The 23,970-nt window shown below is 47.7% G+C and overlaps 1 protein-coding gene across 4 annotated transcripts in view; it reads left to right on the top strand.

Annotated features, from left to right (window-relative positions):
• The window catches only part of PLEKHA2 (pleckstrin homology domain containing A2), a 251,324-nt gene that overhangs the window by 99,418 nt on the left and 127,936 nt on the right, over positions 1 to 23,970 (top strand). For all 4 annotated transcript variants that reach the window (XM_063931609.1, XM_063931606.1, XM_063931607.1 and 1 more), the window contains 2 exons: positions 2,882 to 3,007; positions 3,099 to 3,251. In XM_063931609.1, the coding sequence (XP_063787679.1) occupies positions 2,882 to 3,007; positions 3,099 to 3,251 (279 nt within the window). The remainder of the gene's footprint in view (positions 1 to 2,881; positions 3,008 to 3,098; positions 3,252 to 23,970) is intronic.

The following is a 23,970-nucleotide window of genomic DNA, read 5'->3' as shown; positions in this document are numbered from 1 at the left end:
CCGGGTTCCTGACCGGATCCCTGAATAGACTGCTGTTGACAAATCCTTTCACTATGCCCAGGGTCACCCGAAGGTGTTTCAGCATTTGTCCCTACTAGTGCATTAATAGATGGCTCAGCTATTGATAGACTTACCATACTATCCCTTTAAACCAGGACAATAATGAATTACACAGGTTCTGTGGCTGGCTGACTTCAAGCCTGCATTTCACTTGGTTTTAATCAGCCACAGAACCTGTGTAATCCATGAGCGTCCCAGTTTAAAGGGATGGTATGGACTGGTAAGCCTTGCTATAGGGGGTAATTCATATTTGATCGCAGCAGCAAATTTGTAGCAGTTGGGCAAAACTATGGGGGTAATTCCAAGTTGATTGCAGCAGGAAATTTTTTAGCAGTTGGGCAAAACCATGTGCACTGCAGGGGGGGCAGATATAACATGTGCAGAGAGAGTTAGATTTGGGTGGGTTATTTTGTTTCTGTGCAGGGTAAATACTGGCTGCTTTATTTTTACACTGCAATTTAGATTGCAGATTGAACTCACCACACCCAAATCTAACTCTCTCTGCACATGTTATATCTGCCCCCCCTGCAGTGCACATGGTTTTGCCCAACTGCTAACAAAGATCCTGCTGCGATCAACTCAGAATTACCCCCCATTATTTTATGTGAAAATCCCTTATGAGTTAAAAGAACTGTAAAATTACTTTTGCTTGGTTGTCACTGGAGCTCATCTAAAAATTACTCAGGTATTACTCTGGAATGTGGGCATCACAGTGAACAGCACTGCTCCGGACTGCTGCTACCATTATGCGGACCATGCAGTTGCCTAAGATGCCAACAGTTAGAGAGGGACTGAAACACTCAATGGGTGACTTATCATCACTCATCTAGATCTGTAATGCCCCGGCAGCACCACAAACAGCGCCAGCCACTGACATCAAGGAAAAACAGTCAGCAACACCGTGACCTTACATGAGAGTCTTCTAGCCAACTAGGCTCCCAGTGCGAGATTTAAAAATGTGCCCCCCCATTGACCCCCCATTGACATAAGAAAAAAAAAATGCGCCCCCCCCCCATAGATATAAAAAGAAAAAGCATGCTCCCGGCAAGGGGGTGTGGCCTCATTAAAATGGGCATGGCCTCATTAAAATGGGCGTGGCCTCATCTGAAAAGAATAGCTTACACCCCAGTTTTTGACCTTGCACCAACAGAACATGGCCACCACAGGAAAAAATCTATACATATATATTATGCCATACACCGCAATGCCCTTGATACATTAAATCCCCATTTTACACAGTACGGCAGGCAAGTGTCCCCATTTTACACAGTACGGCAGGCAAGTGTCCCCATTTTACACAGTACGGCAGGCAAGTGTCCCCATTTTACACAGTACGGCAGGCAAGTGTCCCCATTTTACACAGTACGGCAGGCAAGTGTCCCCATTTTACACAGTACGGCAGGCAAGTGTCCCCATTTTACACAGTACGGCAGGCAAGTGTCCCCATTTTACACAGTACGGCAGGCAAGTGTCCCCATTTTACACAGTACGGCAGGCAAGTGTCCCCATTTTACACAGTACGGCAGGCAAGTGTCCCCATTTTACACAGTACGGCAGGCAAGAGTCCCCATTTTACACATTACGCAGGCAAGAGTCCCCATTTTACACATTACGCAGGCAAGTGTCCCCATTTTACACATTAGGCAGGCAAGTGTCAAGTGGGGGAGGAGGAAGGGAGGGGGAGGAGAGAGAGAGACTTTACTTACATTTGCAGAGGTTCTTCCCGCTCTTCGGGCCGCCTCTCCCTCCTCGCGCCTTTCCGCCTCATCCTTCTAGCGTGGCTCCCCCTCCTCTTGTCATCAGTACTCCGCTCGGGAGACGGAGTTTTGCGGAATGACGCGATTGCGTCGTGACTCGGGAAGAGGGGGAAGCAAGGACCCGCAAAGTGCCGAGGCAGGCGCCCCGTGCGGTTGCACGGTTCGCCCGCCGCAAGAAACGGCACTGGTCTGCAGGCTGTTAAGTTGGCAGTGTGGCGCAGTGCTTCTGATGCCAAGCAAGTACTAACAATAGAGGAGTCTGAGGAGCAGGGGATGACATCCCAAATCCCTGCTCAGGTTACAAGTAGTGGGGATGGGGGCACAATGCCCAAGAGGGGTGAAGGAAAGGAATGGCAGCCTCCAGGGCATGTTCCATTCCTGCTCACAGGCAGTGCGGGATTAAGGGATGGGCAAAAGGGGCGGTCATCTCGTGGGCCCCCACACATTTGGGGCCCCCACACCCAGTAGTGTAGTAGTTTCCCCCCTCCCGGCGGCTCAGCTGTTCATTTACAGCGCCGCTGAGGAGGTGTTCCTTGCACAGCATTGCGAGACTACAAAATGCTGTGCAAGGAACACCTCGTTGGCGCTGTTAATGAACAGCTGAGCCGCCAGGAGGGGGGAGACTACTACGCTACTGGGTTTGGGGGCCCTGGACAGGTAGCGTGCGCGCATGTGTCTGTATGTGTGTACGTGTGTGTGTGTGTGTGTGTGTGTAAGGGGGGGCTCAGGGATCTTTGTCATCTGCTGTAGTGGGGGCCCCCACGAGGCTTAATCCGGCCCTGCTCACAGGTTTAATTTCCGACCAAAGGCACAGTCTTTGTGGAGTTTGTATGTTCTCCTTGTGTTTGTTTCAGTTTCCTACTACTGTATAAAAATGATTTAGCTATGCTTTATAACAGGTATAGCCAGTGTTTACAAAGTGTACATTTTAGAGTAAGTGGTCTAGTTGTCTGTCGCCCATTAGTGCTATATATTAAATATAAATGTACCCTGAACATGAAAGACATTGGTGGCATGAACCAAAGGCAGTCTTACTCCAACACTGTGTGCCTATATATTTTCAGGTACCCAGGCCGGGTGCTGCTCACACATCTGAGACAGAATCCACTGCTGCTCGGGAGAAAAAAACACAGACCGCGTACAAGACGGAGATAATTGGGGGTGTGGTCGTGCAGACCCCCCTCAGCCAGGTACCTTTTACACCCATGAGTATAACGATTGTTTCCTACTTTTACTAGACTTTGTAATGACTCTAATGCCACATTTCTGTGCCTTCCTCAGAATGGTGGAGACTGTCCAGAAATAAGACCGAGTGAAGGGGCCTCTCATTCCATACTCCGGCGCAGTCAGAGCCACATACCGTTACCTGTGAATAAGCAATTGCCTTTTCCTTCAGTTTTGAAGAGTGGATATTGTGTGAAGCAAGGAAATATGGTAAGGACACCTGATATTGTTGCCTGTCAATGTCAGTACAATTAATGCCTTGTATGAATTTGTCGCTTTATGGGTTTGTCCTACAGTAGGTTCTATAGATTGTACCGTTTTCTGTCTTATGTTCTTTTCTGTGCATAAAATGATATTGAGGTAATTGTCATTATTGCGGAGCTACTGCTGTGTGATAATGCTTCAGAACGTGTTTGAGAGCACTTCACCTACAACGACCGCCTTTTTCGTAGAGCAACAGGGACTCGGATGCCACCAGGAAGTAAGGTCAGGCAGTGAAGGCTTATCACAACAGGGTCATAGTAAGGGTGAGGCACAGCTGAGGTCAGGAATAGCTAGGAAGTACGGGGCCAAATCAAAGGAGAATTAATGGAGTAGTTTCAGGCTGGAGTTTGGGGCGGTTGTAGATAAGGAAGGGTAAAAAAGTATCCAAGGTCAAATGCAGGAGACCATTCAGACAGGCAGAAAGTCACAGCAAGGAATTATTATTATTATTATCCTTTATTTATATCACACCACAAGGGATACGCAGCGCCCAGTTACAGAGTACTTAAATTAAAAATCAGAACAGGACAATAGTGACTTACAGTTGAAGACAATATAGGACAATAATAAACACGATGGGTCAGAACTTGAAGGGGAGATTAATCAAAGCTTGGAGAGTAATAAAGTGGAGATAACGTACCAGCCAATCAGCTCATACCTGCCATGTCACAGGCTGGGTTTGAAAGATGACAGTTAGCAGCTGGTTAGCTGGTACTTTATCACCGTGCAATTTATCACTTTACAGGGCTTAATACATCTGGCCCTGTGTTTGATAGGAGCTGATTGGTTGGTACTTTATCTCTCTTCACATAATCCCCCTTAAAGCTTTGATAAATCTCCCCCTGAGTCACCTGAACCAGGAACTATTACCAGAACTAGCATGGATAACTGGGAGAGCTGATAAAATACAGGACTGACTGGCCAATGGGGAGCAGGCATTCTTTCACGTGACTGCCTACTGTAAAACTGGTAATACCACAGTATTGCTGTAATGCAGCTAATAGCACAGCTGTTTATTGCGCAGCCATCTTCCAAGGCGGTGGTGTTGGGTTCCTTTTACCCTCTAGCCAATCCTACCAACTCATACCCCCAGAACCGTCCCTTACATTCTCTACATTTGATGTCCATGCTATACGCCTTTTTCAACCTGTCCATCTTCAAGTAGCTGTCATTTACAATCTGTCTGGCATTCCTTGACAACTTTGCTTCCTGGCTTCCTCTCTTCTGACATTCCCTCCAATGTCTTAGGTGATTTAAACATTGCAATTGATATCCCCAAAAATCCCATGCCTCTAAACTCCTTAACATCACATCTTCACTTGGTCTCTCCCAGTGGACCTCCGCTGTGATATTTCTGATTTCTCCAACTCCCCATTTCCCCTCTCTGACCACCTGCTCTCTATTAACAAATCTCTCTCTGCTTTTCCATCTCTACCTCCTAAGGCTTACCATCTCTAAGCGTAATATTGAGGCTATCAACACCACTTCTCTATCCTTCCTTTTCAACTCACTTCTCTCTTTCTCTCTCTTTCTCTCTCTCTCATGCACTGAACAAGCCACTTCCCTAATCAGTGTATCCCTTACTTCTGCTTGTGAATCTGTTGTTCTTCCGACCACTATTCACCCTCACAGAGCAACACCACAGCTCTGGCACACCAAATGCCCCAGATATCTGCAAAAATGCTCACGTACTGCTTAGTGACAGTGGAGGAAATCACGCTCCACGGCAGGCTACCTCCATTTTTAATTTATGCTCTCATCCTTCAGTGTTGCCCTTTCCCTTGCTAAACAGTTGTACTTCAAGAACCTCATCTCTTCCCAATCTTAAATGCCCGTCACCTCTTTGCCACTCTGATCTCCCTCCTCTGCCCACCACCACCTGAAATTCCCTCCTCACTCTCTGCTCTTGACTTTGCCACTTACTTCACATCCATAATTGACTCCATATGTCAGGACATCACATCCCACCAGACCATCAACAACCAGCCACCTCCTTTCCTCCCCCTCCCCCCCCCCCCCCCCCCCCCCCCCCCTCACCTCCACATCACTCTTACTTACTCTGACATCTTTCTCCCATGTGTCTGGTGAGGAAGATATGGCCCTCATCCATGTTTTAAGACTGAGCAGATCATCTTCCCACCCACCTGCACAACCTCATCTCCTACAATTTCATTATCTGTTGATGGCACTACTGTCTCTAGCCCCCAAGTACACTGTCTTGGACTAATCCTTGACTCCTCCCTTTCCTTCAAACCACACATTCAGTACCTCTCATGAACCTGCTGTTTTCATCTTAAACATATTTCCAGGATCAGACCCTTTCTCATCCAGGATGCCACTAAGACCCTTATCTAATAGTCATCTCCAGACTGGACTACTGTAATATTCTCCTATCTGGCATCCCTGACAAATGCATTTCTCCATTCCAATATATCCTCAATGCTGCTGGTCGGCTCATCTTTCTTACCAAACGTACCACTTCCACCTCCCCTCTCTTACAAGTCCTTCACTGTTTTCCCTTCCCCTTCAGAATCAAATTCATGCTTTTCACATTCACTTACAAAGCTGTCACCCATTACTCTCCTATTTACATCTCTGACCTTATCTCCTTTTACACTCCCAACCGTCCTCTTTGCTCCGCTAATGCACGCCGACTCTCCCTCCTGCCTACTGATTACCTCCTCCCACTCCTACTTCCAAGATTTTGCATGTGCTGCTCCCTTTCTCTGGAATTCTCTACCTCTCACCCTCAGACTTTCCACCTCTCTACAAAACTTAAAACGGGCTCTCAAGACCCACTTCTTCACGAAACCCAGCAAACTCTCATTCTAAGCCCCCTGTCCCATTTGTGTCACCCCTGTCCGTCTGCCCCTCCCCTTTAGAATGTAAGCTCTCACGAGCAGGGCCCTCTTCCCTCATGTGCTTAAACTATCTTCTACTCCATACTCACTTAGACCGCACCAAATCCCTCGGTTTTCTGCCACCCTGATACTTATTTCAATGTTGTCTGCTCATGCAGCTATGTTAACATACCCTGTACTTGTCCTATATTGTCTAGAAGTGTACAGTAAGCAGTCTATTTACTAAGTCTTGGATGGAGATAAAGTGGATGGCGATAAAGTCCCAGCCAATCAGCTCCTAACTGCCATGTTACAGACAGTGTTTGAAAAATGGCAGTTAGGAGCTGATTGGCTGGTACTTTATCTCCATCCACTTTACCTCCGTCCAAGGCTTAGTAAATAGACCCCAGTCACTGTTTTTGTGTTTTGCTTAGTTGTTGATGTACTCTGTAATTGGGCACTGTGGATCCCTTGTGACACCATATAAATAAAGGTTATAATAATAATAATAATAGTACTAATAATAGTAATAATAACAACACTGTATAGGTAGGTCATTGGTACGGCCTCATCTGGAATACTGTGTCCAGTTCTGGAGACCATGGGGGTAAATTTACTAAGATGGGAGTTCTATTTAAGATGGGATGTTGCCCATAGCAACCAATCAGATTCTACTTCTCAATTATCTAGCACCTTCTAGAAGATAATACCTGGAATCTGATTGGTTGCTATGGGCAACATCCCATATTAAATAGAACTCCCATCTTAGTAAATTCACCCCATATCTCCAGAAAGATATAAATACATTAGAGAGTGTACAAAGAAGGTCAACTAAAATGGTGCATGGCCTACATCACAAAACTTACTCGGAAAGGCTAAAAGATCTTCACATGTATAGTTTGGAGGAGAGAAGGGAAAGGGGGGAGATGATAGAAACTTTGAAATATACCAAGGGTTTTAACAAAGTTCATGAGGGAAAGATTCTTCAAAGAAAGAGAAGTATTAGAACTCGAGGACATACACTGAAACTGGAGGGATGACTTCACAGAAATGGTAGTGGATAAGTGGAATAGGCTCCCATCAGAGGTGGTAGAGGCTAAGACTGTAGAGCAATTTAAACATGCTTGGGATAGGCATATGAATATCCTTACAATGAATTAAGGTTCAAAAAGGGTTGAGATTACCTAAAGGATAAATAAAAGGGGCAGACTAGATGGGACAACTGGTCCTTATCTGCCGTCAAATTCTATGATTCTATCAATAATAATAATAATAATAATATATTAGCATTGATTATTATTACACTTCTCAATATTGCAGTCACAATTTACAGTTTGCATTGCAGTCACAATTTACTTTTTTTTTTTTTTTTTTGCTTCTGCAGATGGATAGATATTAATGCACTCTTTTTACTGTATATCACATGGACATTTCAGAGAAGTTCTGTCACCTACAACCTTATACTTTTTGTGGTCGCAGAACTCCTTGGTGACTACATATATCTATATAATATACAGTAGGGAGTGCATTATCCTATATTATATATAATATGGTATATACTAGTTATGAGCGGGTTCGGTTCGTCGGAATCCGAACCCCCCCCGAACTTCACCCTTTTTACACGGGTCCGAGGCAGACTCGGATCCTCCCGCCTTGCTCGGTTAACCCGAGCACGCCCGAACGTCATCATCCCGCGGTCGGATTCTCGCGACATTCGTATTCTATATAAGGAGCAGTGCGTCGCCGCCATTTTTCACTCGTGCATTGGAAATGATAGTGAGAGGACATGGCTGGCGTCCTCTCAGTTTTATTCAGGTGGCTGCAAATATCTGTGCTCACTGCTTTATTGTGGGGACTGGGGACCAGCAGTATTATTTAGGAGGAGTACAGTGCAGAGTTTTGCTGACCAGTGACCACCAGTATTATACGTTCTCTGCCTGAAAAACGCTCCATATCTGTGCTCAGTGTGCTGCATATATCTGTGCTCACACTGCTTTATTGTGGGGAATGGGGACCACCAGTATTATATAGAAGGAGTACAGTGTAGAGTTTTGCTGACCAGTGACCACCAGTATTATACGTTTACTGCCTGAAAAATGCTCCATATCTGTGCTCAGTGTGCTGCATATATCTGTGCTCACACTGCTTTATTGTGGGGACTGGGGACCACCAGTATTATATAGGAGGAGTACAGTGCAGAGTTTTGCTGACCAGTGACCACCAGTATTATACGTTCTCTGCCTGAAAAACGCTCCATATCTGTGCTCAGTGTGCTGCATATATCTGTGCTCACACTGCTTTATTGTGGGGACTGGGGACCACCAGTATTATATAGGAGGAGTACAGTGCAGAGTTTTGCAGACCAGTGATCACCAGTATTATACGTTCCCTGCCTGAAAAACGCTCCATATCTGTGCTCAGTGTGCTGCATATATCTGTGCTCACACTGCTTTATTGTGGGGACTGGGGACCACCAGTATTATATAGGAGGAGTACAGTGCAGAGTTTTGCTGACCAGTGACCACCAGTATTATACGTTCTCTGCCTGAAAAACGCTCCATATCTGTGCTCAGTGTGCTGCATATATCTGTGCTCACACTGCTTTATTGTGGGGACTGGGGACCACCAGTATTATATAGGAGGAGTACAGTGCAGAGTTTTGCTGACCAGTGACCACCAGTATTATACGTTCTCTGCCTGAAAAACGCTCCATATCTGTGCTCAGTGTGCTGCATATATCTGTGCTCACAATGCTTTATTGTGGGGACTGGGGACCACCAGTATTATATAGGAGGAGTACAGTGCAAAGTTTTGCTGACCAGTGACCACCAGTATTATACGTTCTCTGCCTGAAAAAACGCTCCATATCTGTGCTCAGTGTGCTGCATATATCTGTGCTCACACTGCTTTATTGTGGGGACTGGGGACCACCAGTATTATATAGGAGGAGTACAGTGCAAAGTTTTGCTGACCAGTGACAACCAGTATTATACGTTCTCTGCCTGAAAAACACTCCATATCTGTGCTGTATTGTAGTATATAGTAGGAGTACCGTGCATAATTTTGCTGACCACCAGTATATAATATATAGCAGTACGGTACAGAAGGCCACTGCTCTACCTACCTCTGTGTCGTCAATTATACTATCCATCCATACCTGTGGTGCATTTCAGTTTTGCAAAGTTTGCTGACCACCAGTATATAATATATAGCAGTACGGTACAGTAGGCCACTGCTCTACCTACCTCTGTGTCGTCAAGTATACTATCCATCCATACCTGTGGTGCATTTCAGTTTTGCACAGTTTGCTGACCACCAGTATATAATATATAGCAGTACGGTACAGAAGGCCACTGCTCTACCTACCTCTGTGTCGTCAATTATACTATCCATCCATACCTGTGGTGCATTTCAGTTTTGCACAGTTTGCTGACCACCAGTATATAATATATAGCAGTACGGTACAGTAGGCCACTGCTCTACCAACCTCTGTGTCGTCAAGTATACTATCCATCCATACCTGTGGTGCATTTCAGTTTTGCACAGTTTGCTGACCACCAGTATATAATATATAGCAGTACGGTACAGTAGGCCACTGCTCTACCTACCTCTGTGTCGTCAAGTATACTATCCATCCATACCTGTGGTGCATTTCAGTTTTGCACAGTTTGCTGACCACCAGTATATAATATATAGCAGTACGGTACAGAAGGCTACTGCTCTACCTACCTCTGTGTCGTCAAGTATACTATCCATCCATACCTGTGGTGCATTTCAGTTGTGCGCAGTATATATAGTAGGAGGCCATTGCTATTGATATACTGGCATATAATTGCACACATTAAAAAATGGAGAACAAAAATGTGGAGGGTAAAATAGGGAAAGATCAAGATCCACTTCCACCTCGTGCTGAAGCTGCTGCCACTAGTCATGGCCGAGACGATGAAATGCCATCAACGTCGTCTGCCAAGGCCGTTGCCCAATGTAGAGAGCATGTAAAATCCAAAAAAATAAAGCTCAGTAAAATGACCCAAAAATCTAAATCAAAATCGTCTGAGGAGAAGCGTAAACTTGCCAATGTGCCATTTACGACACGGAGTGGCAAGGAACGGCTGAGGACCTGGCCTATGTTCAAGGCTAGTGGTTCAGCTTCACCTGAGGATGGAAGCACTCATCCTCCTGCTAGAAAACTTAAAAGAGTTAAGAGTGCAAAAAGCACAGCAAAGAACTGTGCGTTCTTCTAAATCACAAATCCCCAAGGAGAGTCCAATTGTGTCGGTTGCGATGCCTGACCTTCCCAACACTGGACGGGAAGAGGTTGTGCCTTCCACCATTTGCACGCCCCCTGCAAGTGCTGGAAGGAGCACCCGCAGTCCAGTTCCTGATAGTCAAATTGAAGATGTCACTGTTGAAGTACACCAGGATGAGGATATGGTTGTTGCTGGCGCTGGGGAGGAAATTGACAAGGAGGATTCTGATGGTGAGGTGGTTTGTTTAAGTCAGGCACCCGGGGAGACACCTGTTGTCCGTGGGACGAATATGGCCATTGACATGCCTGGTCAAAATACAAAAAAAATCACCTCTTCGGTGTGGAATTATTTCAACAGAAATGCGGACAACTGGTGTCAAGCCGTGTGTTGCCTTTGTCAAGCTGTAATAAGTAGGGGTAAGGACGTTAACCACCTAGGAGCATCCTCCCTTATACGTCACCTGGACCGCATTCATCAGAAGTCAGTGACAAGTTCAAAAACTTTGGATGACAGCGGAAGCAGTCCACTGACCACTACATCCCTTCATCTTGTAACCAAGCTCCTGCAAACCACACCACCAACTCCCTCAGTGTCAATTTCCTCCTTACACAGGAAAGCCAATAGTCCTGCAGGCCATGTCACTGTCAAGTCTGACGAGTCCTCTCCTGCCTGGGAATCCTCCGATGCATCCTTGAGTGTAACGCCTACTGCTGCTGGCGCTGCTGTTGTTGCTGCTGGGAGTCGATCGTCATCCCAGAGGGGAAGTCGGAAGACCACTTGTACTACTTCCAGTAAGCAATTGACTGTCCAACAGTCCTTTGCGAGGAAGATGAAATATCACAGCAGTCATCCTGCTGCAAAGCGGATAACTCAGGCCTTGGCAGCCTGGGCGGTGTTAAACGTGTTTCCGGTATCCACCGTTAATTCACAGGCAACTAGAGACTTGATTGAGGTACTGTGTCCCCGGTACCAAATACCATCTAGGTTCCATTTCTCTAGGCAAGCGATACTGAAAATGTACATAGACGTCAGAAAAAGAGTCACCAGTGTCCTAAAAAATGCAGTTGTACCCAATGTCCACTTAACCACGGACATGTGGACAAGTGGAGCAGGGCAGACTCAGGACTATATGACTGTGACAGCCCACTGGGTAGATGTATTGCCTCCCGCAGCAAGAACAGCAGCGGCGGCACCAGTAGCAGCATCTCGCAAACACCAACTCGTTCCTAGGCAGGCTACGCTTTGTATCACCGCTTTCCATAAGAGGCACACAGCTGACAACCTCTTACGGAAACTGAGGAACATTATCGCAGAATGGCTTACCCCAATTGGACTCTCCTGGGGATTTGTGACATCGGACAACGCCACCAATATTGTGCGTGCATTACATCTGGGCAAATTCCAGCACGTCCCATGTTTTGCACATACATTGAATTTGGTGGTGCAGAATTATTTAAAAAACGCCAGGCGCGTGCAAGAGATGCTGTCGGTGGCCCGAAGAATTGCGGGCCACTTTCGGCATTCAGCCACCGCGTGCCGAAGACTGGAGCACCAGCAAACAGTCCTGAACCTGCCCTGCCATCATCTGAAGCAAGAGGTGGTAACGAGGTGGAATTCAACCCTCTATATGCTTCAGAGGATGGAGGAGCAGCAAAAGGCCATTCAAGCCTATACATCTGCCTACGATATAGGCAAAGGAGGGGGAATGCACCTGACTCAAGCGCAGTGGAGAATGATTTCAACGTTGTGCAAGGTTCTGCAACCCTTTGAACTTGCCACACGTGAAGTCAGTTCAGACACTGCCAGCCTAAGTCAGGTCATTCCCCTCATCAGGCTTTTGCAGAAGAAGCTGGAGACATTGAAGGAGGAGCTAAAACAGAGCGATTCCGCTAGGCATGTGGGACTTGTGGATGGAGCCCTTAATTCGCTTAACCAGGATTCACGGGTGGTCAATCTGTTAAAATCAGAGCACTACATTTTGGCCACCGTGCTCGATCCTAGATTTAAAACCTACGTTGTATCTCTATTCCGGCAGACACAAGTCTGCAGAGGTTCAAAGACCTGCTGGTGAGAAAATTGTCAAGTCAAGCGGAACGTGACCCGTCAACAGCTCCTCCTTCACATTCTCCCGCAACTGGGGCTGCGAGGAAAAGGCTAAGAATTCCGAGCCCACCCGCTGGCGGTGATGCAGGGCAGTCTGGAGCGAGTGCTGACATCTGGTCCGGACTGAAGGACCTGCCAACGATTACTGACATGTCGTCTACTGTCACTGCATATGATTCTGTCACCATTGAAAGTTTGGTGGAGGATTATACGAGTGACCGCATCCAAGTAGGCACGTCAGACAGTCCGTACGTATACTGGCAGGAAAAAGAGGCAATTTGGAGGCCCTTGCAGAAACTGGCTTTATTTTACCTAAGTTGCCCCCCCTCCAGTGTGTACTCCGAAAGAGTGTTTAGTGTAGCCGCTCACCTTGTCAGCAATCGGCGTACGAGGTTACTTCCAGAAAATGTGGAGAAGATGATGTTCATCAAAATGAATTATAATCAATTCCTCCGTGGAGACATTCACCAGCAGCAATTGCCTCCAGAAAGTACACAGGGACCTGAGATGGTGGATTCCAGTGGGGACAAATTAATAATCTGTGAGGAGGGCGATGTACACAGTGAAAGGGGTGAGGAATCGGACGATGAGGAGGAGGTGGACATCTTGCCTCTGTAGAGCCAGTTTGTGCAAGGAGAGATTGATTGCTTCTTTTTTGGTGGGGGCCCAAACCAACCAGTCATTTCAGTCACAGTCGTATGGCAGTGACACAACTGAGGGTTTTGGCTGACAGGAGAAAGCCTCAGTTGTAGGGGCTGAGAGGAACTTAAACCGGGGAGGTTTAATCAGACCCCTGGACATGTAAGTGTTAAAATGAAACCCGAAGGTGTGACCATGACAGGTAAAAGTCAAAATAAAAGTTTATTAACAGACTCCGTGTAAACAGACAGCATTCAAGGTTAATAATGGCAATGTTAAATAATATGATTCCTGGAGCACTCTGACCATGAAATGGTTACACAGGACACTGGTAGGTTAAGAACAGCTGTTAAAGTCCTTAGATGGAATAACCTTACCAGGCCAGGCTGTAGTAGTGAAGATATCCAAGGAACATGCCAGTAGATGGAACAGATGAAGCTGGTAACTTGAATCAGCTGTTGTATTTGCTGGATAGAACCAGCCAGATGGTAAGACACGGAGTGGATGCGGAATGGGATCAGCCAGATGATAAAGTCACTGAATGAATGCTGGGTGGAACCAGCCAGGTGATGAAACACAGAGTGAATATAATAAGATGATAGGGAGCGTGGAAACAGAGGAGTTGAAGGATGATTACCGGTGGTAGTGGATACTGCTGGAAGCAGATGAAATAGCTGGAAGCTGGAAACTGGATCAGCCACGGAGGACTGCAGAGTCAGGCTGCACCGCAGGATGGTAGGCAGGTGCGGGTCTCTTTGGTGGATGCTGGAGACAGGAGCTGGAACCTGGAAACACAACCACAGGAGAGAGACTGGAACAAGGTATGACAAACAAAGCACTGACCATTTCCTGGCCCAGGCACAGGATACTTATACCTGCACCAATGCAGGTATTGGCTGGGCAATTATGCAGATTTCCAGGCAGTGGATTGGAGGAACTGAAGCATGTGATTAGATCCAACATGGCTGCGCCCATGTTAGAACTTGGAGGGAAAACTAGCTTGGGAACCATGTGGAAACATAACTGTAATGGCGGTGCCGTCCACAGAGGACAGGAGACGCCAGACTGACAAATGTATGCTGAGACTCGTGGATGACAACGGAGGCCGCGGCAGGCATGGAACACCACACTGATAACCTGCACCTATAACACAGGAGCGGCGGCGGAGGCCGCGGAGAACGGGAGACGCCATGCAGGATTCAAACATGGCGCCGCTGTGACAGCATCTCAGCGTGACAGGAGGAATGTGCAGTATGTGGACACAGATGAGATCCGGCCTTGGAACGCTGAGCGCGCCTCAGGAGACATCTGAAAGGCAGGTAATGGCGTCCAGATACCCGGATCGTGACAGCACCCCCCCCCCCCCCCCCCTTTAGGAGTGGCCCCAGGACGCTTCTTAGGCTTTAGAGGAAACTTCGAGTGGAAATTCCGGACCAAGGCAGGAGCATGGACATCAGACGCATTGGTCCAAGAGCGTTCTTCAGGACCATAGCCCTTCCAGTCAATAAGATACTGCAACTGACCGTAACGGAAACGTGAGTCCAGAATCTTGGCCACCTCATGCTCGATTCCCCGTTGAGTCTGAACTTTAGGAGTTGGAGGAAGTGCAGAATGAAACCGATTCAGGATCAGCGGTTTCAACAGGGAAACATGGAATGTCCTGGGTATTTTCAAGAAGGGAGGTAACTGGAGTCTGTAAGCAACAGGATTGATGACTTGTTCAATTTTAAAAGGACCGATGTAACGAGGAGCAAATTTCATGCTGGGAACTCTCAACCTCAAATTCTTCGTGGACAACCATACTCGATCACCCACCTTGAGAGCAGGAACCGCTCTACGCTTCCTATCGGCAAACTTCTTGTACCTAAATGAGGCTTTAAGCAGGGCTGCGCGGACATTCTTCCAGTTGTTTGAAAACTGACGCAAGGTGACATCCACTGCTGGAACAGAAGTTGCTGGAAGCGGTTGGAATTCTGGAACCTTAGGGTGAAATCCATAGTTGATGAAGAATGGTGTTGAGGAGGATGAGGAATGGTATTGATTGTTGTGGCTAAACTCGGCCCAAGGAAGGAGTTGAACCCAGTCATCTTGGGAGGAAGACACATAAATGCGAAGGAAGGCCTCCAAGTCCTGATTCACCCTCTCGGTTTGACCATTGGTCTGAGGATGGTAAGCTGTAGAAAACTTTAACTTGACTTGGAGGGCTTGACACAAACTTCGCCAAAATTTGGCTACAAATTGTACTCCACGATCGGAGATGATCTCTTCAGGAAGACCGTGAAGTCGGAAGATCTCTTGGATAAACACTTGGGCCAACTTGGAAGCTGACGGGAGACCGGTGAGGGGTATGAAATGTGCCATCTTGGTGAACCGGTCAACTACCACCCAGATGGTATTAAACTTATTGCATATAGGCAGATCTGTAACAAAGTCCATCGACAAATGGGTCCACGGTCGACTGGGAACAGATAATGGAACCAGTTGCCCTGCAGGAGACTGGCGGGGAACTTTGTATTGTGCACACTTTGGGCAAGAGGCAATAAACTCCTTGACGTCCTTCTTCAGAGTTGGCCACCAGTAGGACCTAGAGATAAACTCGAGGGTTTTCTGAATGCCTGTATGTCCGGCAAAACGGGAAGCATGGGCCCAATGCATGAGCTTCTTCCTTAACACCGGCTTCACAAAACTTTTCCCTGGTGGGGGCGTAGAGTCCATCCCTACCGTGGAGAATGCCAACGGATTAATAATAGGATGCTTGTCTGAAGACTCTGACTCATTTTCTTGCTCCCAAGAGCGGGAAAGGGCATCGGCCTTGCGATTCTGAGAGCCCGGACAGAACTGGAGTTTAAAGTCGAACCTGGAAAAGAAAAGTGCCCATCTGGCCTGACGGGGGTTAAGACATTGTGCGCCTTTCAGGTATAAAAGATTCTTGTGGTCGGTAAGTATCGTGATTCAATGAGAAGCTCCCTCCAACAGATATCTCCACTCCTCAAGAGCGAGCTTGATGGCTAGCAACTCCTGGTCGCCAATGGCATAGTTGCGCTCAGCTGGGAAGAACTTCCGGGAGAAGAAACTGCAGGGATGTAGATGGCCATCTTTAGCCCTCTGGGATAACACCGCTCCTACTCCAACGGAGGAGGCATCCACCTCTAAGATAAAAGGAGAGTCGGTGTCGGGCTGTTTCAGAACTGGTGCAGAGATGAAACGTTGTTTTAGAAGATGAAAAGCTTGCGTAGCTTCTTCAGACCACTTGGACGGGTTAGCACCCTTCTTGGTTAATGCAGTGATAGGCGCCACAATGGTGGAAAAGTCTCGTATGAACTTTCTGTAATAATTGGCGAACCCTAAGAACCTCTGGACCCCTTTGAGGGTTAAGGGTATCGGCCAATTCTGGATTGCTTGTAGTTTCTCAGGATCCATCTCTAGTCCGGAACCGGACACAATGTAACCTAGGAACAGAATGGATTTAACTTCAAAGACACATTTCTCCAATTTGCAATAGAGATGATTGACACGGAGACGGGACAGAACCTCCTTTACCCAGAAACGATGTTCCTCTAGATTATTGGCAAAGATGAGGATATCATCTAGATAAACCACAACATGGCGGTATAAGATGTCTCTGAAGATCTCATTCACGAAATGCTGGAAGACAGCTGGAGCGTTGCTCAATCCGAAGGGCATGACGAGGTACTCATAATGTCCATCACGGGTGTTAAAAGCGGTCTTCCACTCGTCACCCTCACGGATCCGGATGAGATTGTAGGCACCCCTCAAATCCAACTTTGTAAAGATGGTTGCTCCGCTGACTCTATCGAAGAGCTCTGTAATCAAAGGTAAAGGATACCGGTTCTTGACGGTAATGTCGTTCAGACCTCTGTAATCGATGCACGGTCGCAGACCACTGTCCTTCTTCTTAACGAAGAAGAAGCCTGCGCCAGCTGGAGAAGAAGAAGGTCGGATAAAACATTTTGCCAGGTTCTCTTTGATGTACTCCTCCATGGAGTGCGTCTCAGGCAGAGACAACGGGTAAGTTCGGCCTCGAGGTGGAACCTTCCCTGGAATGAGATCAATTGGGCAGTCCCATTCTCTATGAGGAGGAAGGATATCAGCAGAAGCCTTACTGAACACGTCCGTGTAGTCTTGATATGGAGGAGGTGGAACATCAGACGACCTGGGGAAAGAAGAACAAACAGGAAGCACTTTGGACAAACAAGTCTTAGCACAGGAGGGACCCCATGCTAGTATTTGCGTAGTCGTCCAGTCAATCGACGGATTGTGGAGACGGAGCCATGGAAGGCCCAAAACCACTGGATGCGTGGCTCTTGGAATCACTAGGAAGGAAATAAATTCTGCATGAAGAACTCCCACTCTCAGATGAACTGGTAGAGTCCTTAGAGAAATAACTGCGTCAAAAATCTTGCTGCCATCTACTGCAGTTAAGGAGATGGACGAAGGAAGTCTCTCGGTGGGTAGGGACCACCGTTTAACATAAGCTTCGGTTATGAAATTCCCAGCTGCTCCGGAATCAAGGAGGGCAACGACGTTCCTGTAACGTTGAGTAATTTGGAGCGAGACTGGGAGATTACAATCATGAGGAGATGGAGAGGAGATCATTACTCCTAGCCGGCCCTCTCCTTGGCGAGCTAGGATTTGGAGTTTCCCGGACGTTTGGAACAGGCATTGGAAATGTGAGACGGAGCTGCACAATAGAGACAGAGAGACTCAGAGAGACGTCTTCGGCGCTCAGCGGGAGATAGACGGGAACGGCCAATTTGCATGGGCTCATCCTTGGATGGAGACGGTTGACGAAGAGGAGGAGCAGAAGATTTTGGAGCAGACGATCTTCCTCGCTCGGTTGCTCTCTCTCTCTGAAACGTAGATCAACCTTCGTGCAAAGAGAAATTAGCTCATCCAACTTAGAGGGCAAGTCTCTGGTAGCTAACTCATCCTTGATGCGTTCTGATAAGCCATGCCAGAATGCAGCATACAGGGCCTCGTCGTTCCATGCCAGTTCGGATGCCAGGATTTTGAACTGTATGAGATACTGTCCCACAGTACGTGTTCTCTGGCGTAAATGGAGAATCTCAGATGAAGCAGAGGTTACCCGGCCTGGCTCGTCGAAGATGCGCCTGAATGTTGCCACAAAGTCCGTATAGGAGGACAGCAGGGGATCAGACTTCTCCCATAAAGGTGATGCCCAGTCAAGGGCTGAGCCGCTGAGAAGGGAAATTATATAGGAAATTTTAGTACGGTCGCTGGGGAAATTGCCAGGCTGAAGCTCAAAGTGGATTTCGCATTGGTTAAGAAATCCCCTGCAGAACCTTGGAGATCCTCAAACTTTGCTGGCGTTGGGAGATGAAGACGTGGAATGGAAATGGGTAAGGTGGGTGGGGTTACAGCTGGTGTCACTGTAGTGGACGCACCGGACGTGCCAGGTCCACGGAGGGTCGTTTGAATCCCATCCAGCCGCGTAGAGAGATCCTGGAGACAGCGGATGATGTGGCCTTGTGCAGCCTACTGATGTTCGAGTCTGACTGCCAGTTCTTGCATCGGCCTAGCCGCTTGATCCTGGTCTCCGGCTGGATTCATATGGTCAGTGCTTACTGTCACAACTGAGGGTTTTGGCTGACAGGAGAAAGCCTCAGTTGTCGGGGCTGAGAGGAACTTAAACCGGGGAGGTTTAATCAGACCCCTGGACATGTAAGTGTTAAAATGAAACCCGAAGGTGTGACCATGACAACCAGGTAAAAGTCAAAATAAAAGTTTATTAACAGACTCCGTGTAAACAGACAGCATTCAAGGTTAATAATGGCAATGTTAAATAATATGATTCCTGGAGCACTCTGACCATGAAATGGTTACACAGGACACTGGTAGGTTAAGAACAGCTGTTAAAGTCCTTAGATGGAATAACCTTACCAGGCCAGGCTGTAGTAGTGAAGATATCCAAGGAACATGCCAGTAGATGGAACAGATGAAGCTGGTAACTTGAATCAGCTGTTGTATTTGCTGGATAGAACCAGCCAGATGGTAAGACACGGAGTGGATGCGGAATGGGATTAGCCAGATGATAAAGTCACTGAATGAATGCTGGGTGGAACCAGCCAGGTGATGAAACACAGAGTGAATATAATAAGATGCTAGGGAGCGTGGAAACAGAGGAATTGAAGGATGATTACCGGTGGTAGTGGATACTGCTGGAAGCAGATGAAATAGCTGGAAGCTGGAAACTGGATCAGCCACGGAGGACTGCAGAGTCAGGCTGCACCGCAGGATGGTAGGCAGGTGCGGGTCTCTTTGGTGGATGCTGGAGACAGGAGCTGGAACCTGGAAACACAACCACAGGAGAGAGACTGGAACAAGGTGTTATGCACACCAGTGCCTGCAGGAATGTACTGGTGTTTGAACTGTTATGCACACCAGTGCCTGCAGGAATGTACTGGTGTCTGAACAGAGAGGGATGCAAAACAAATGAACTCACAGACAGACTGGAAATATGACATAACGTACACAGAAGGTGATAGGGTAACAAAACCAACACAGAGTGTACAGAGAAGCCCAGAGGCTAAGAAACTGGGTGTCTCCCTAGTATTAGAAATGCTCAGATGGAAAAAGCAAGATGTTGTGTTTTAATACGTAGAGAACCCGAAATGCTGTTGCTAACGGCAACAGCAAAACCCTAAAGGGTTACCAACGGGTGTGGCAGTAAACTCCTTGGTCAGAGATGGAATAATAGACACAAGGAGAGTCTCCACAATCCTAATTCTCACTTGCAGGGCCCAGGTACAGCTTACTGCCACTAAACTGACACATGGACACCCTGCACAGTGAGAGAGGATTAAGCAGGCAGGTCTGAAAGTACAGCCACAAACCTGCTGGGTTCACAGAATATCAAAAGAACCTCAGCAGGCTAAACGACTGACTCCAGTCTTACTGCTAGGTCTGGATTGGCAGAGTGTAGTACCAAATCCCCAGGCCTATTTGCAGTAAGCAACAACAAATACAAAGCTACACAGTACTGGCTAACTTTCAGGAACTGACTAACCAACAAAGATTCAGCAGCATCTGCTTAACCTGAGAAGAGGCCTTATAAAGCAGGTGCTGTCCACGCCCCCCTCAGACCTCACAGACTGTGAGCACAAAAACCAGCACCGGATCCCCTGCCTGTAACCACTGCACAGCAAAAGACCCGAACCGGAGTATCAGCTGCGCTCAGGTTACTCCGCTAGCACTTGTCTCCCGGTTGCCATGACGACGTGGCAGCACAGGGCAGGAGACCCTAACAGTACCCCCCCTCTGACGAGGGGTTAAAGAACCCCTACCACCGGGTTTATCGGGGAACTGCGAGAAGAAAGAGCGTATCAGTCTGGGGGCATGAAGATCACAACTGCGCACCCACGACCGCTCCTCCGGGCCATACCCCTTCCAGTGCACCAAAAATGACAGCCGACCCCGAACCATCTTGGAGTCAAGAATCCTTTCAACAACAAACTCCCTCTGGCCACGTATCAGAAGAGGGGAAGGTCTTCCTCTGGAAGAAGGATTACTAATCGCCCGTTTTAAAAGGGAACAATGAAATGTTTTATTGATACCCAAAGAACGGGGCAGATCTAACTGAAATGCCACCGGATTGATAACCCTGGTGATCTTATAAGGGCCGATGAACCGGGGGCCTAACTTATGAGATGGCTGTCTCAACTTCAAATTCTTGGTAGACAACCAGACGAAGTCTCCTAATTTGAAGCTGCAGGGTCTTTTCCGCTTATCAAAAACCCTTTTGGTCACTAATGACACAGACACAAGGGCTTTCTTCACTTTCCTCCAAATACCTCTAAGGACCGAAACGACAGAGGAACCACCAGGCGTGGAGTCCAGGGGGTCAAAAGAATTGGCCTTAGGATGATGCCCATACACACAAAGGAAGGGAGAGATCCCTGTAGCAGAGTGAGCCGCGTTGTTATAGGCAAACTCCGCCATTGACAGATGAGCAACCCAGTCAGTCTGACACTTGGAGACATAACACCTGAGGAACTGCTCCAAGGACTGGTTCACCCTTTCAGTCTGCCCATTAGACTGCGGATGGTAGCCTGACGACAAGCTGACAGAAATCTGGAGATCGGAACAAAATGCCCTCCAGAATTTGGCCACAAACTGGGATCCGCGGTCAGAGACCACATCAAGTGGCAAACCGTGGAGACGCACAACATGCAGCATAAATAATTCAGACAGGCGTCTGGCCGATGGCAGCCCAACCAGTGGAACGAAGTGCGCCATCTTCGAAAACCTGTCAACGACAACCCAGATGGCTGTCATCCCCGAGGATTTGGGCAAGTCCACAACAAAATCCATTGAAATGTGGGTCCATGGCTTAGATGGAATAGAGAGTGGATGTAATGGGCCAACAGGAACCCCTCTAGGAGTCTTATTTCGGGCACAGATGTCACATGCCCGAACCCACTGATCCACATCCTTAGCCACCGAGGGCCACCACACCGCCCTAGATAGCAACTCCCGAGTTCTGGCAATACCCGGGTGACCTGCCGACTTCTTGGCATGGAATTCCAGGAACACTCGCTGTCTTAACCTAGGAGGCACAAACAAAAGACCTACCGGAAGGTCTGGAGGAGCCTGCTCCTGTGCTCTAAGGACTAATGACAAGAGGTCCTGGGTAATGCCCACTTTAATACATGATGGGGACACAATGGGCAACGGCTCCTCGGTGGTCTCCTGGATTGGAGCAAAACTCCGCGAGAGCGCATCAGCCTTGAAGTTTTTTGACCCAGGGCGATATGTTATCAAAAAATTAAAGCGAGCAAAAAACAAAGCCCATCGTGCCTGCCTGGCATTGAGACGCTTCGCTGACTCTAAATATGCCAAATTCTTATGGTCGGCGAGAATTGAGACCACAAACTTAGCCCCCTCAAGCCAGTGTCTCCACTCCTCGAGTGCATCCTTAATAGCCAACAATTCCCGGTTACCCACGTCATAATTCATCTCGGCAGGCGAAAATTTACGGGAAAAGTAAGCACAGGGATGAAGGTGATTATCAGACACTCCCATCTGAGAGAGCACTGCCCCAATACCCATCTCAGAGGCATCCACCTCCACCACAAAAGGACGCTCTGGATCTGGGTGTCGCAGCACCTTGGCCGAGACAAATGCCCTTTTGAGACGGGCAAAAGCCGCTTTGGCCTCACGAGACCAGTGAGCAACATCCGCCCCTTTCTTAGTGAGTGCCACCAAGGGCGCCACTATAGACGAAAATCCAGCGATAAACCGTCTATAAAAATTTGCAAAGCCCAGGAAACGCTGAAGCGCCTTCAAACTAGTGGGCTGCACCCAATCCAGGACTGCCTGTACCTTGGAACCCTCCATTTGGAAACCTTCTGGGGAGATAATATATCCTAGAAATGCGATTTGCTGAACTTCAAATTCGCACTTCTCCAGCTTCGCCCCAAGCCGGTGGTCTCTGAGTTTCTGGAGGACTAAGCGTACATGCTTCCGATGTTCCTCCAGGGAATGGTAGAAGATTAGGATGTCATCTAAGTATACAACTAAGAATCTATCCAAATATTCCCTGAGCACATCGTTCATGAAATCCTGGAAGACTGCCGGGCATTACAGAGCCCAAAAGGCATCACCAAATATTCATAATGCCCTGAGTGGGTATTAAAGGCAGTCTTCCATTCATCCCCCTCTCTTATTCGGATTAGATTGTACGCACCGCGTAGGTCAATCTTAGAAAAAATGGTGGCAGTACGAAGCTGGTCAAACAAGACCGAAATGAGAGGCAGTGGGTATGAGTTTTTAATCGTGATACGGTTCAATTCCCTGAAGTCGATGCAGGCTCGCAATGAACCGTCCTTTTTACCCACGAAGAAGAACCCCGACCCAACTGGAGACTGTGAAGGTCTGATAAATCCTTTAGCCAAGTTCTCCTGAATGTACTCTGCCATAGCCTGAGTCTCAGGACGTGACAGGGAGTACAACCTGCTCTTGGGAAGCTTAGCATTCGGCAACAAATCAATGGCACAGTCATAGGGGCGATGGGGAGGTAGTACCTCTGCAACTTTTTTGGAGAACACGTCCGCAAAATCTGCATAACACCCTGGCAATCCTGGCAAACTTAGCTGCGAGAGCCTGACTGGAAGGCTCAAGCAACTCCTGAAACAATCAGTACCCCAACTAAGAATCTCCCCAGAGACCCAGTCAAATTGAGGATTGTGGGCCCTTAACCAGGGTAACCCCAACACCAATGGGGCAAAAGTACAGACAGTCACATAAAAGGACAATTTTTCAGAGTGTGTGGCTCCAATAAACAAAGAAATCTGGCTAGTGCAAGAGGTAATTTTACCCTGGGATAATGGTTCCCCGTTTAACCCACAAATCTCAATTTCCGACGCCAAGGGTACTAAGGAAACAGAGTGTTTTAGGGCGAATTGGCGGTCCATAAAAACCCCGTCGGCCCCACTGTCCACAAACGCCCCAGTCTTGACAGTTTGACCGAGGATCTTCAAGGTCACCGGAATGATAAAAGTCTTCTTGGGAAATTCTGACTTCTGGCCTGACAGGATATTTCCCATCACCCTCAGGCCCTGAAGTTTTCCGGCTTTTCTGGGCATGATACTACCACATGACCCTTATTCCCACAGTACAAACACAACCCCTGCTGTCTCCTCCGCGTCTTCTCACGCGAGGAGAGGCGGGTAGCCCCAATCTGCATAGGCTCCTCGGAAAATTCCTCAGAGTCTGAGGTTCCCTTGGGAAAGAAGGAAACCTCGGTCTCCCTTTCAAGCCTACGCTCTCTCAGCCGTCTATCCACCCGGATGG

The sequence above is a fragment of the Pseudophryne corroboree genome, chromosome 6 (genome assembly GCF_028390025.1).
Source record: "Pseudophryne corroboree isolate aPseCor3 chromosome 6, aPseCor3.hap2, whole genome shotgun sequence".
Lineage (NCBI taxonomy): Eukaryota > Metazoa > Chordata > Amphibia > Anura > Myobatrachidae > Pseudophryne > Pseudophryne corroboree.
The sequence above is the reverse complement of the archived record's forward strand: the minus strand, read 5'-3'. Positions and strand labels throughout refer to the sequence as shown.